We start from the raw sequence: 15,935 nt of genomic DNA, 5'->3' as shown, positions 1-15,935 counted from the left end.
CACTTGGAACGATACTAACAACAATACTAACTAATTGCCAAGGTCTGCGCGACCATAAGACATACTTAAGAGTGTAGCAGATAACGAAACATGCTCAACAAACTCTGATTGTCTTTTCAATGGTCGATGCTCACCTTCGGTGACGGTTTTCCAACGACGATGCACTCGAATTTCGTGGAAACACCTTCCGGCACGATTCTGTCCTCGAACCGTTCCTTGAACGTCGGCGCGATCAGTTTCTCCTCCATCTGCACGAATTCTTCTTTACGTCGGAAATCGCCCAACGATCTGACGACCAACCTGGCGAATGCCTTCGCTTTTCCGTGAACGTTCACAGCTTTCACGATGTAGTTGCCCCGGTCCTCCGGAATCACGGACAAAAGTCGCAGCACACCGGTTCCGTCTTCTTTCTGCTCGATCTGAATATCGCGTGGACAATGTAGAACGTGACTCGAAGTCGGCGTAACATTAATTCAATCGCAACTGTACTACAATTTTTGCAATTCGGTTACATTGTAATTCGATTTTGCGGTTTGATTACGTTGTAATTCACATTTGCAATTTAATTGCGTTTGTAATTCAATTTTGCAATTTAATTGCGTTGTAAATCAATTTTGCAGTTTAATTACATTGTATTTCAATCACACTGTAATTTAATTGTAATTTCATTTACACTGTAATACAATTACATTGTAATTCAATATTGCAATTTTATTAGATTGTATTTCAATTACACTGTAACTCAATTTTGCAATTTCATTATATTGTACTTCAATTACACTGTAATACAATTACATTGTAATTCAAATTTGCAATTTAATTACGTTGTATTTCAATTGCACTGTAATTCAATTTTGTAATTTCATTATATTGTATTTCTATTACTCTGTAATACAATTACATTGTAATTCAATTTTGCAATTTCATTACATTGTATTTCAATTACACTGTAATTCCAGATTATGACCACAAAAATGGTCAATTTGGGAACAGGAGATTATTCGTCCACAATTATACAAACGAGCCGCAAGGCTCGAATAATCGTATCTCCACTTCCCAAATTGTCCATTTTAGTGGACAATCTGAGCGTCGGTAAGGGAGACATTACCGTACGCGGAACAAGATGGCGCCTTTGCGCGTATATTCCCCCACCCCCACATTTATTTGGCTGCCCCCACTGCCGCAGCACTCGATCGGTATTGGCCGAGAACGGCGGCGACGATCGTCGTTGGTCAATTCATATTATTCGAGAAGCGCGAAGATATTCGATTATTTCATAATTTTTACAGTAATGTCTCTCTAATTGACGCCCAGATTGCGCACAAAAATGGACAATATGGGAAGGGGAGATACGATTGTTCGAGCCTTGCGGTTTATTTTTATAGTTACAAATTGTCCACAATTATAAAAACGAGCCGCAAGGCACGAATAATCGTATCGCCTCTTCCAAAATTATCCATTTTTGTGCGCAATCTGAGCGTCGGTAAGGGAGACATTACTGTATTTGAAACGATGGAAACAGAAGAATGACGAACAGCAAGCAACGAACACAGCCAATCTACCAAAAAATTTAATCGACCGATTACCAAAATTCTGTCGTTTCCGGTGATCTCGCCGCTGTCGGAGAACCATTTCAGTTCCGGTTTCGGTTCTCCAATCACCGCGCAGTCGAAGATGGCGTTCTCGCCTTCGGCCACCAACGAGTCCGTCGGCAGCTTCACGAATTTCGGTGGCGAGCCGGCGGCGAGCGTTTCTTCGGCTTCCGGTTGCACCTTCTCCGTCTCGTCGGGAACGGAAACCGCTAAACATAAATATGTTCCCAGTGGAATATATTATATTAGAACAAGCGTCGCATCGTTCTCCATAAATACTGTCGTTTCGAGAACAACCTTCAAGTTACGTGTCAAACGAATAATAATAAATATCGTTGACACTCGAACGACGTCCTTAAGCGCTGCACATATTTCGGTAGCTTATGCGAGAGGCGTCCGAGATGCCGGCCAATTAGAATTGAATTTTGCAATGACGATCCTAATATATAACTGTGCGGCGCCGTCCTTAGCTCATGCACTACGGATTTATAGTAATTTACAGGCTGTTAATATACATAATAACAATTAATATGATATACTAATGGAAACGTACATTATTGTTTATAAAATACTATTAAGTATTATGTAAATATAATGTAATATATAAATAAATAATAAATAAATAATATAATATATAAATAATAATAATATAATATAATATATAATTACTAATATTATATAAATATAGTATAATAATATTAAATATTGTTAAATATATAATTGCTAATATTATATAAATACAATATAGTAATATTAAATATTGTTAAATATATAATTACTAATATTATATAAATATAATATAATAATATTAAATATTATTAAATATATAATTACTAATATTATATAAATATAATGTAATAATATTAAATATTATTAAATATATAATTACTAATATTGTATAAATATAATATAATAATATTAGATATTATTAAATATATAATTACTAATATTATATAAATATAATATAATAATATTAAATATCTTTAAATATATAATTACTAATACTATTGAATATGCAAATAATAACTGTATTTAATTTTCAGATAATTCTCAACACACTTGTTTTACAATAATAATGATGATAGTGATTAAAATTATTGTTTATACCAACGTCGATATAAAGAAATAAAATCTGGGATTCACTGACTCAGGATTATAAGTTAAAATTACCTAGTTTCATTTAAAAATATAACGGTGACCTTGTTTTTTTTGCCGAAAATTAATTTGTTCATAAACTCAAACAATTGCAATTTCTGGTCGGTTAAATTGCTAATTAACTTGTCTAGGAAACATTTTCCTATTTCACCAATTTGTGACTCATCCTCTATAAGAGGAGAAACGACAATATTGACGGAGCCACGCCGATAGTTTTCACATTGTTATCGTTTCCAGCTACTCACGTGTCACCGTTAAAGTGCACTGACTAGATGCTTCGCCGCCAGAATTAATGGCGACTACTTTGTAGACACCGGCGTCGTCCAGGAATGCCTCGTGGATCACCAAGGAGCACTTGTCACCCTGGAACAACAGCTGGAAGTCGGCGGACTCCTTCACCGGTTGATCATCGTGGTACCAGATCACCTGTAACAACAGATTTAGCAACGCGTAGGTAATTACTTCCGCCGGTAAACAATGCCGATGATTATGATAAACGTAAAGTACAACGCTTCGCCGAACGTTCGAACAAATTTAACCGCGTTTTCGACGCTAAAGTTTCTTTACAATGTAATTAACTGTTATGTCCCGCTGCACACTCTCATGAAATTATTAATGAGAATCAGAATTTGCATGTGAACAAGCAAAAGAACAAATAAAGTTTCAAAATAACAATTCTAAATATTGTTTGTCGACTTTTCTGATATTGTATTTCACATTCTCGTTTTAATCAGACCTTGTTTGAAATCGTATAATATTTGTTAACATTGGAACTATGTACAAGTTAGGTAGACATTAATTTAAATATTAATTCACGGCTTTGGAATGATACGTGTATACGGAATATCGAGATTTGATGAGAAAAGAAGCGTTGACGATGGTTTTGAAAGTTTAAGTCGGTCCGTTAAGTTCTAATAAATATTACAAATACATATTAATATTCATATATGTTATAAATACAAATATATTGTGAACGTAAATATATTATAAATATGTTATAAATGTAAATATATTTTAAATATACATGTATTACAATTATAGATATATTTTGAATATAAATGTATTATAAATATAGATGTATCTTAAATATAAATATATATTGTAGATACAAATATATATTGTAAATACAAATATATTGTAATTAGAAATATATATTGTAAATACAAATATATTGAGAAGTTAGAAATATACTCTAAATACAAATATATTGTAATTAAAAATATAGTGCAATTAGAAATATATTGTAAATACAAATATATTGTAATTAGAAATATATTGTAAATACAAATATATTGTAATTAAAAATATACTGTAAATACAAATATATTGTAATTAGAAATATACTGTAAATACAAATATATTGTAATTAGAAATATACTGTAAATACAAATATATTATAAATATAAATACACTATAACACAATAAATACATTATAAATATAAATATATTTCAAATTAAATATAAATATACATATTATAATAAATATCATTTCAATTAGTCGACTCAAAATACGAAAATAATTGCCCGTTAAACGTTCGAGGGCCCAGTATCCGAGTGCAATCGAATGAGAGAAAGCTCGAGAGATCACCGAGATTCTGTCGAGACTTCTCGGACTGTCTTCGGTTCCAGGTATACTTACTTCCGGCTCAGGTTGGCCGACGATGACGCAGTCCAGGCGGACGGACCTGCCCTCCTGGGCCCTGAGGTCCTTGAGGGGCATCTGTATCTTGGGCACGACGGGCTCCATGTCGCTGCAAGCGAGCTCCGAGTCGCTGGTCTCCTGAGGAAGCCGGCCTTTCACCGAGACGTTGCAGGAAACCGTGGCTTCGCCGGCGTCGTTTCTCGCGGTGACCGTGTAGCATCCGGCGTCCTTCGCGAACGCCTCCGCGACGATCAGGCTCGCCTGGCCGCCGTCCGTTTGTATCTGAAAAGCAAACGGATCGCGACACCCTGAGAGCCCGCTCGATTCCAGTACTTCCTTTTCCTTCGTCGCCGGCGCGTTGCTCTATTTCGAATTCGACGCGTGCAAGTCGTCGCTAAAAATATCGGGGGATGCTCGCGAAAGGCTCAACCGAGGAATCGTGGAAGCGAGAGGAGACGAGGAAACGTTGTTTTCTTCGGGGGGAGAGAGGGGGGACGCTCGGTTCGTCGTCGAGCGTCGACTCGGTTCGCCGTTTTATCGACGGAACGCACCGGAAAGGTGGGATCCGATCGGAAATACGACAATTTCTCCCTAATTCGCGCTCCGAAATACAACACTTTCTCCCCAATTCGTGCTCGGAAATACTACAATTTCTCCCTAATTCGCGCTCGGATATACAACAATTTCTCCCCAATTCACGCTCCGAAATACAACAATTTCTCCCTAATTCGCACTCGGAAATACAACAATTTCTCCCTAATTCGTGCTCGGATATACAACGATTTCTCCCCAATTCGCGCTCCGAAATACAACAATTTCTCCCTAATTCGCGCTCGGAAATGCAACAATTTCTCCCTAATTCGCCCTCGGAAATACAACGATTTCTCCCTGATTTGCGCTTGGAAATACAATAATTTCTCCCTGATTGGCACTCGGAAATACAACAATTTCTCGCTAATTCGCACTCGGAAATACAACAATTTCTCCCTAATTCGCACTCGGAAATACAACAATTTCTCCACAATTCGCGCTCGGAAATACAACAATTTTTCCCTATTTCGCGCTCGGATCGCGCACGTATATTCTGCCATTTTTTTTTTTTGGTCAAAATTGTGGACATTTTATGTCCATTTTATGTTATTTAATTGTCCATTATTCGCTTCGCGAGCTAAGGAAACTATTCGATAAATAATATGAATATAGAAAAGTCAGAAAATATTGTTTATTTATAAAAATATCATTGAAGGAAGATATTCGATTGCTCGTTATCCTTTTCAATTTAGCATAGAAATGTGAATCGTCGAGAGTCGTTTATTCGCTGAGAAAAATCGTTGCAATAATCAGCGACCGGAATTCTTTACCTTTATATTCATGGTTTCCTCCACCGGTCTTCCATCGTGGTACCAAGTAAACGTCGGCAGCGGATTTCCTGTTGCCTTGCATTCGAGTTTCACCCTCTGACCTGCTCGGCCCATCGCGTTCGACAAAGGTATCGTGAAACGTGGCTTCTCCATGTTGCTTTCCGGGCCTGCAATCGATCAAAGAACGTTCTCTGTGACTGTCGTATGTAGCTGATGCAGAAGGGGTGCCACTGTTTTCGAAGATCAAAGCGAATTGTAAACTGACTACGTTCGGTACCATTTGCGGGCCATTGAACGTCTGCAGGTTCGAGGGAAACAGTGCTATAGAATCGCTATACGTTTTAAGATGATATTACTATACGTTTTGATATAGTATTGTGTTACTGTACAATTTAATGTAGTATTAATATAATATTATTGTATATTTTAATATAATATTATTATACATTTTAGTATAGTATTACTGTACATTTTAATATAGTATTACTATACATTTTAATATATAATAATATTATTATACATTTTAGTATATTATTACTGTATATTTTAATATAGTATTACTATGTATTTTAATATAATATTATTACACATTTTAATACAGCATTACTATACACGATGCCCCAAAAATATTCTGCAATCCGGAAATGACGGGTTCCTCAGGTCATTTGAAGTAATTTTTTTCTCAACGAAAACGTTCTACGACGCCCCGTTAACGAGTTATTAACGAACGCTGACCAATGAGAGATCGCGTACGGCTGACGCCCCACCCTCGCGACTCCTGCCGCTGCGTCGCGACGGCAGCGAGGGCAGAGCGCCGACCGCGCTCGCTCTCCGATTGGTCACTGTTTTTCCTCGATAACTCGTAAACGAAGCCGCGGATTGCATTTTCGCTAAGGAAAAAGTTACTTCGAATTATCTGAGGTACCCCGATTTCCGGATTGCGAGACATTTTTGGGACACCCTATATATTACTATGTAATAATAGAAACAATAAAATTATTCTACCGGATTGTGGAATACAATTTTCTTGCAAGCTCTAGTTTCAGCACGGATTAAATATTTTTTGAAAATTATTTACAAGCAAACACTATATTGCGACAAGCGTACATCATAATTGTGCAATGCTTTTCGTAGTAAACACACTGAAATACGGTTAAAGAATGTCGTGAAATCGATGAAATACACCAAATTGAGGCTGTTCACCAGATGTCGTGAAGAATTTCCTGTAAAATTATTATAAAAATGTATTGCAAAACCATGAATAAAAACTGTCGGTTATTTATAAATTAAAGAAGCACAATTTAAAAAGAAAAGACATATTTGTTAGAGACGACTTACAATATACATTAATATTTACACTTGCCATGCACAGAGAACAGTTCATTAAAGTATACATAGAAAGCGTTAAAACAAAATCAATTTATAATTTCGATTATTTGCAAAGTTTGAATTAATAAACGGCCCAATCAAAGCTTGTTAATCGATTGAAATTAACCGATAGCTTGTGACCAGGATACGTGCCAAGAATATGACTATACATATACAATATATATATACTGTATCCTACATTTTGTATTTACGTATCACGTGTTACATGCCATACAGAACATTTGGTATACTATATATAATACGACATAGTAGATGTACAATATAACACACTTATCAATGAACCGTGACACGCGGGATTTACGGTTGGACAAAGAAATCAAAATAAAACTCTCACTTTGCACATCGAGAAAAGCCGAGGTGGAAGCGTGGCCCAGACGGTTCGCCGCTTTGCACGTGTAAGTGGCCTTGTCCTCGAGGAACACTTCCTCGAACTTCAACACAGCCTCGCCGTTGTTGTACGTGATCACGTAGTCCGGTGAATTGTCGATGTTCGTGTCGTTTTTATACCACTGCACCGTTGGCAGCGGATTGCCCTCGACGGTGCAATCCATTCGCAGCGGAGAGCCTTCCGTTACCACCGACGCTGTCAACTCCTTCACGAAAACCGGCGGACTGGCTTGCTCTTCCGGCGCTGTTTCTGCAAATTAGAGAAAAAACGGCGCCAATTATTGCTATTCATCTCCCATCGTTTGTAAGAATGCGATGTATTACAGTAATTTCTCCCGTAAATGCCAAATTTCGGGTTTCTCTGAATTTCCTTGCGCTTGTCCTACGCCTATGTTATTTGAGGCTACGTCGATGCTAAGGGTCGACGGAGTCGGTCAAGGTTATGTCAATTGGGGAGAATTTACTGTGCTAGGTTATGTGACTAGTCCTCGTGCTAGTCCTACGCCTATGTTATTTGCGGCTACGTCGATGCTAAGGGTCGACGGAGTCAGACAAGATTATGTGAATTGGGAAGAATTTACTGTTCTAGGTTATGTGACTAGTCCTTGTGCTAGTCCTACGCCTATGTTACTTGCGGCTACGTCGATGCTAAGGGTCGACGGAGTCGGTCAAGGTTATGTCGATTGGGAAGAATTTGCTTTTCTAGGTTATGTGACCGTCAAATCGTGTCACGTGGCCTCGGAATTGCCTTCGAATCGTGTCACGTGGCCTCCAAAATTACATTAATGGTCGGTATTAATGAATAATTATAACAAATGAATATAATTCGTGTTCAGTAATTTGGACATACCCCACTATCCCCTGGTTTATGTTACAATTTATCGATATAAAAATATGCTATTATTTTTTATCAATATAATATATTTATATTCCTAATATAAATATTAATGAACAGGCTAGAGGGATCTTCGTGCAAAATAAGAATTGCTTGCATCAATTGTAAACAGAGAGACCAACCAATAATTAATTTCGCTTGTAATAATTCCTATAAATTGTAAACAATGTGTCGACGTTCTTAAATGTTTGTAATATTGCTATTTAAAATTGTGCCCATTCGGCTGCGTTAAAAGATCCTAAATAAAATTCCTGGCACTAATAAAAAGAAAAAAACGAGAATCTCACCTTTGACAGTCAACGTGGCAGAAGTTTCGGCAGAGCCGGCGATATTGAACGCTCTGCAAGTGTATTTAGCAGAATCCTCGGCGAATGTTTCTTCAATTGTCAACGTACAGAGACCGTGGTGGTAAGTCGTCAGATAATCGGGGTTATTTAAAATCGAGATTCCGTCTTTGTACCAGACCACTTCCGGCAGGGGGTGGCCGACGAGATTGCACTGGAACGTGAATTTCTCGCCCTCTTGCACGGTTGCATCGTTCAGGGGAACTATGAACTCCGGAGCCAGAGGTGGCACGCTGTCCACTTGCATCGTTTCGTAAAATCTTTCTTGCGATTCTTCGGTGACGGTTTTCTTCGCCGGGCTTGGTTCTCGAGACAATGCTGGAACCGTTTTCTCGATTTCCGTCTGAAATTAAGATTTCATTGTGAAGCTGACCTGATAAGCCAGTACGATTTATCATTGTGCTTTTTATGTAGTTATGATCATAGTGTAATCTCTTATTTTAAGATTTTTGTTATTTATTGATTTTATTATTATATCAGGTTGTGTAATAAATTCATTCGCGGGCTTCTGACATTTAGGAAAAGATAAGAAAAATTACGCGAATTCAATGCGGTAGTTCAGATGAATTTTGAAATCTGTTCTCGCGGAGCTATATCCATGCAACTTAGCTCAAATGAAAGCTGAAAGAGTCTACTCTTCAAGACAGGGTAAATTAAATTGCAATAGAATGACGAAATCATTTTGAGAAATTAAAAGGAATCGACCTCTGTCATCATAGGGTTGATAAGGTTTAAAAGGAAAAGTTTAGATGGATTTTAAAATACGTTTCCGTAGAACTGTTTCTATGCAACTTATCTTAATTGAAAGCTGAAAGAGTCTACTTTAAGACGGGGTAAATTAAATTGCAATAGTGTGACGAGATCATTTTGACAAATTAAAATGAATCGATCTCTGTCATCGTGGGGTTGACAAGATTTGAAAGGAAAAGTTTAGATGGAATTTAAAATACGTTCCCGTAGAACTGTTTCTATGCAACTTAGCTTAATTGAAAGCTGGAAGAGTTTACTTCAAGACAAGGTAAATTAAACTGCAATAGAATGGCGAGATCATTTTGACAAATTAAAAGGAATCTACCTCTGACATTATAGGGCTGACAAGATTTAAAAGAAAAAGTTTAGATGGATTTTAAAATACGTTCCCATAGTACTATTTCTATGCAACTTAGCTTAACCCCTTGACTTACAATGACGGGCATAGCCCGCGTACGATGATCGGGCCAGAAGTAAATATTACGGGCATAGCCGTGTTACACAAGTCGTGCGAGCGTCCCGAACGCTGCGCGAGCTTGTATACAATTTCGGCCCAACATCTTCGAATCTAAATCGTAGGTTAAGGGGTTAAATGAAAGCTGAAAGTGTCTACTTTAAGACAGAGTAGAGTAGGCTGAAATTGTACGATAAGTCCGTTCGCGTCGACGAGTGCACCGTAACTTTCGTATAAGAAAACGCGAACAAAAGAGCATTACCTTCTGCAAAATATGTATTTCTTTAGTGGTGACAGCAGAAGTGACTGTTTTCTGGACAAAGCTTTCATCGGTAGTCTCGATTTGCTCTGTCTGCGCCGACACGGAACACAGCGGCGCGGTCGAGATTGTCTGCGCCTCCCTTTCTTCCTTCAACTTGTTCGCTTCCGCGGTCGCTTTGTGCAACGTCTCGGCCGCGAGCTTCTCCGCGATTTTCTTCGCGTTCTCCGCTTCTTCTCTAGCAGCGGTCGCCGCGGCCATTTCGACTTTGGCGGCCTGCAACCTCTCGTCGGTTTCCTGCTTCTCTATTCGTAGCTTCTCCCGTATGTCCTCCGCGTTCCGCAGATTTTCCATCAACGTTTGCAACTCGGAGGAGACGACGGAGAACGAGTCGAGCATTTGTCGGTTCTCAAGTATCACTTCGCTGAATTGGGGCAGCCTGTCTGTTCCTGCCAAGCGACATTAAAGCAATTACTAAATGTCGATACAATTAATGTAATTAATTATATAATATGGTGAATCGACGTCCGTAAATATTGATGCAATTCATTTAACGAATTAATGTCTCAGCAAATATTATAATATCAGAAACAATCAATATAATGAATCAATGTCAATCAATTCTGATGCAATTAATGTTACAAATATTCATACAATTGATGTAATTAATTAATGTCAGCAAACATTGATGCAATTAATATGATGAGTCGATGTCAATAAATATTGATGCAATTAATTTAACGAATGAACGTTAGTTCAAAGAAAAATATCGTCTTACACCACATTTAATTTAAATTGCACAATTCTAGGATATAAATATAATAGTATATACAGGGTGTCCCAAAAATGTCTCGCAATCCGGAAATGGCGAGTTCCTCGGATCATTTGAAGCAGCTTCTTCCTTTACAAAAATTTTCTCCGAGGCACCGTTAACAAATTATTAACGAAAAACAGTGACCAATAAAAATCGAGTACGGCTGGCGCGATGCGGCCCAGCCAACCAGCGCACGAAGCCCAGTTCCGCTCATTGGCTCGGTCGCCTCGCGCCAGCCGAGCTCGCCTCTCATTGGTCACTGTTTTTCGTTAATAACTCGTTAATGGTGCCTCGGAGAAAATTTCTGTAAAGGAAAAAGTTGCTTCAAATAACCCGAGGAATCCGCCACTTTCGAATTGCGAGACATTTTTGGGATACCCTGTAGAAGCTGGATGAAAATGGCTGATGTTTTCAGATTTATTTACCGAATATTACAGTCGACAACCCTTTCAGTTTCTCGATCCTCTGCTCCTGTATCTCCTCGCCAGGTTTCGCGTAGTACTCCATTTCCTGAATAAGCTCCATAACATCAGCCGGCGTTTTCACGGTGGTAGCTTTCCTCGCGATCACCATCAGCAGTTTGCTACCGGTTCTGTTCCACTCCCTGGCCTCGTCCAGAAGAACGAAGTACTCCTCGCACAAGTTCATCCGTCTCTTCGTTTCGGCGACCCTCGTCTCGAAGCTCCTCCATCGTTCTCTCAACGAGGAAACGTCGTTCGCGATCTCCGGTGTCAGAAGCATTATCGACTCCTCCGTGGTTCTCACGAACGTCTCGATTCTCTCCTTCAGAATCTACGAACAATCGGTGCGAATAATCTACGAGCGTTCCAAACGTGGCACAGGGAATACACTTTTTTAGTACAATAATTTAGTAAAATACACTTTTTCGTTTCTATCTGTCTAGCCTGAATCAATATCTAATTTGTTCTAGAATATTTAGAATCGCGATCTAGAATTCGCGACACACTCATACACGTACAATTGTATTAGGATGACAACTTGTAATATACTTATCTTTTACCAGTCTAACCAGTCGTCAAATTCAATTATTCCATTTCCTGATTCGAAGCAGCAGTTGGTACAAATCCAAAGAGATACATCTTTACCGCTCAAGGTTAATTTCTTCATTTCTTTTCTTTATTTAAAAGTTACGAGGCAACCAAATTCTTAATTTTGTACCCCGCCAACCTAGTGACACCTTGATGATGAAATAGACATCGGCTAGTTCACGAGAATCTATCCTAACTTAGTGGCACCCCGGTGATGAAATAAACATCGACTAGTTCACGAAAAGCTATCCTAACCTAGTGACGCCCCGGTGATGAAATAAACATCGACTAGTTCATGAAAACCTATCCTAATCTAGTGACACCCTGGTGATGAGATAGACATCGTTTAGTCCTCGATTAACCTGCCTAGTAATGCCCCAGTGATGAAATAAACATCGTCTATGTCATCCTACTAGTGATGGCCCGTTAATAAATTAAACAACGGCTAGTTCACCAAACATTTATCCTTACAGTGGCGCCCTGGTGATGAAATAAACATCGACTTCGCGAAAACCTATCCTAACCTAGTGACGCCCTAGTGACGCCCGATGTAAAATTGATCGAATAAAATACTCACCGAGACAGTCTTCTCAAACTGCGCGAAAGAAGACGCGGCAGCTTTGGCGGCCTGCAGATTCTCGCCGATCCTAGCTTCCACGTTCTTCAGATGTTCGTTCAGATCGCGCAGCTCGCCGTGGATCCTCTCCAAGTCCTCCACGAAGACGCGTGTTCGCCGATGCTCCTCGATCTTCTCAATTTGACGCTCGCAGTTCGTGAAATCGAAGCCGATCGACAGCATAGCGCGTTCCAATTTCTCGACGTCCTGGACACCGGCTTCCGGCGGCTCCTGTTGCCGGATTCGAGTTATCGTTTCTTGCATCCTGCCATTTAAATGGTTCAATCTGTCGCTGATGTATTTCCGCCTCGCGGCCAGCTCGCCTGTGATGCTTTCCACCTCGATCAGGCTCTTTAAGGACATCGCTCGCTCCGCCTGGAGCTTCAATTGGTCGATGTCGTGCTTGACCTTGGTGGGAATAAAAATTATTTATAGTATTTATGTAATAAATAATTTATATTATAAATTTTATATAATAATATATGGAATATATTATTATATAATATGCAGGGTGTCCCAAAAATGTCTCGCAATCCGAAAGTGGCGGGTCCCTCAGGTCATTTGAAGCAACTTTTTCCTTTACAAAAATTTTCCCCGAAGCACCGTTAACGAGTTATTAACGAAAAACAGTAACCAATAAGAGGCGAGCTCAGCTGGCACGAGGCGATGAGCGAAACTGGGCTTCGTGCGCTGGTTGGCTGGGCCGTCTCGCGTCAGCCGCACTCGATTCTTATTGGTCACTGTTTTTCGTTAATAACTCGTTAACCGTGCCTCGGAGAAAATTTTTGTAAAGGAAGAAGTTGCTTCGAATGATCCGAGGAACCCGCCATTTCCGGATTGCGAGACATTTTTGGAACACCCTGTGTATAAAATATGTTTATATAATATATATAAGATATGTTTATATAATATATATAAAATATATTATTATATAATATATAAAATATATTTATGTAATATATGAAATACGACGTCGTTCGACACGAATTAGATCATCGATCATGATGCTTTTGCACGATAATTTTCAATAAGTTTTTGTGCGCTGAAGGAAAAGCTGAATTTTTTAGCGAACATTTAATAGCCGTATGCAACGATTATGGCGACAGCGTGACAACTTACCTCGTCCATGCTCTGGCACACGCTAATCATTAAGTCCAACAGAGTCTCGTAACTTCTGGCCGTGGAGCGTAAATTTGCCTGCATCTGCTCGAGTCGCTTCAGTATCCCCTCGGCGATCTGACTCTCGCCTGTAAAAATACAATAATTTGCAAATCGCGTTACGCGACACCGATTATCGTCGCCGCGATTAGCTTACCTTTCTGGCCCAGGGACATCATGCTCGCGATACGACAATCCAACTCGTTCGCGGATTTGATCAATTCGGATGGGACGCGCGCCTTCGAATTCTGTAGATCCTGAAGGATTACCGACGCCTCGGAGGACAGGGTCCTTATTATTGGATACAGTTGCTCGCTGTATTTCACAACCGTCTCCAATGTCTACGCGGATAAACGAGCGAACGCTTGTTACGAATTTAATTTTCAATTATTAATAATTGATATTAATAATATTATTGTATTGATATTGATATAGATACTAGTGATTGATATTAGTATAAATATTAGTAATTGGTATTAATATAATTATTAGTAATTGATGGTAATATAAATATTAGTAATCGATATTAATATAAATATTAGTAATTAATATTAATATAAATATTAATAATTGACAGTAACATAATTATTAATCATTGATATTAACATAATTATTAATAATTGATGGTAATATAAATATTAGTAATTAATATTAATGTAAATATTAATAATTGATAGTAACATAATTATTAGTAATTGATGGTAATATAAATATTAGTAATTGATATTAATATAAATATTAGTAATTGATATTAATATAAATATTAGTAATTAATATTAATATAAATATTAATAATTGACAGTAACATAATTATTAATAATTGATATATTAATATCAATTATATATATTATTTTTATAAATATGATATTATATATTTATTTATCAATTACTAATATCACTTATTAATATTTACATTAACATTAATAAGTGATAGTAACATAATTATTAACAATTGACATTAATATAAGCACTAGTAATTAATATTAATATAAATATTAGTAACCGACATTAACATAACTACTAATAATTATATTACCTTTGTACTTTCTTCGATTCTTCGCTCGTACTCGATACGTTTCTCGATCAGAATCTCGCTGGTAATTCTCTTCAATTGCAGCTGTTTGTTCGCGAACCTGTCTAGAAGCGTTTGCACGCACAGGCAGGCTCTGTGCACGTCCAGATAAGGATCGTCGATCTGAAAAACAGATTCGATTTAATATAACCTTAACAGCGAAATATCAACCGTGGGAGGGGGCAGGGGGGAAGATTGCGGTTGTTCCGGAGGGGTGAACAAACCGACCTTGACGGCCGCGTCCAAGAACGCTTTCCCGTTTCCGGTGAGCCTGAGGTAAAGGGACTGAAGATCGTTCCATCGTCTCTGAAGCTCGTCGACTTTCACAGCGTCGAGAAGGTCGGCCGGCCTCGTCAGCTCGTTCTCGATCGACTCGATCTCCCTCGTCAGCTCGTCGACGTCCAGGTGAAACTGCAGGTAGACGCTGCCCAATTCGATTCTTTTCGCGAGCAGATTCCGCGTCCGGTTCCAAAGGCTCAACAGCTCCGCGGCCTTCGATTCTAGCTCCATCCTCTGCAGCTCTTCCAATCGATCGGCGATCGGTCGGATCTCGAACTCGAGACGCTCGGCCTCCACGGTCCTCTGCTCGACGTCGTTCAACAGCTGACGGTGCAGCCGGCAGAAGTCCTTCGCCATCGCGACGTCGCTGCCCATGTCCTGGTGGCCCTGAAGAAACGCCTCCGGGATGCTCATCAGCCATTTACGAAGCTCGTCGTGCTTGTCCAGAAATCCGTTTATGATCCTCGAGATCTCGAGGTTCTCCTTCTCGTGGGCCGTGCAACGCTCCAGCAAACGGATCTTCCGGTTCTCCAGCTCCTCCACCATGCGCTTCACGCCCTGATCGGAAGAAAGAGACGTTGATGATGAAGTTTGCGTGTCTATGGCGAATGTCGATTCGTCCTGTCGTTGTTAGATCCTGTCGTTGTTTTATCAGGATTTTGTTAAGAATGTAACATTTTCGATATTATAGAATATAGAATATTTTAGATGTTATTTTG

The 15,935-nt window shown here is 38.8% G+C and overlaps 1 protein-coding gene across 9 annotated transcripts in view; it reads right to left on the bottom strand.

Moving 5' to 3' along the window:
- The window catches only part of LOC117223969 (uncharacterized), a 117,559-nt gene that overhangs the window by 36,958 nt on the left and 64,666 nt on the right, over positions 1–15,935 (bottom strand). For all 9 annotated transcript variants that reach the window (XR_013037245.1, XR_013037246.1, XM_076518213.1 and 6 more), the window contains 14 exons: positions 15,166–15,774; positions 14,902–15,060; positions 14,023–14,206; positions 13,827–13,954; positions 12,669–13,115; positions 11,468–11,834; positions 10,232–10,677; positions 8,709–9,108; positions 7,474–7,776; positions 5,751–5,917; positions 4,387–4,671; positions 2,993–3,173; positions 1,587–1,801; positions 135–419 (listed from right to left, as the gene is read on the bottom strand). Coding sequence is in view for 7 of the 9 variants with exons in the window: in XM_076518213.1 (XP_076374328.1) it covers positions 135–419; positions 1,587–1,801; positions 2,993–3,173; positions 4,387–4,671; positions 5,751–5,917; positions 7,474–7,776; positions 8,709–9,108; positions 10,232–10,677; positions 11,468–11,834; positions 12,669–13,115; positions 13,827–13,954; positions 14,023–14,206; positions 14,902–15,060; positions 15,166–15,774 (4,176 nt within the window). In the remaining 2 variants the exon portion in view is untranslated. The remainder of the gene's footprint in view (positions 1–134; positions 420–1,586; positions 1,802–2,992; positions 3,174–4,386; positions 4,672–5,750; positions 5,918–7,473; positions 7,777–8,708; positions 9,109–10,231; positions 10,678–11,467; positions 11,835–12,668; positions 13,116–13,826; positions 13,955–14,022; positions 14,207–14,901; positions 15,061–15,165; positions 15,775–15,935) is intronic.

This window comes from Megalopta genalis, chromosome 1, assembly GCF_051020955.1.
Source record: "Megalopta genalis isolate 19385.01 chromosome 1, iyMegGena1_principal, whole genome shotgun sequence".
NCBI classification, from domain to species: domain Eukaryota; kingdom Metazoa; phylum Arthropoda; class Insecta; order Hymenoptera; family Halictidae; genus Megalopta; species Megalopta genalis.
Note: the sequence above shows the minus strand (reverse complement) of the source record. Positions and strands in the feature narration are given on the sequence as shown.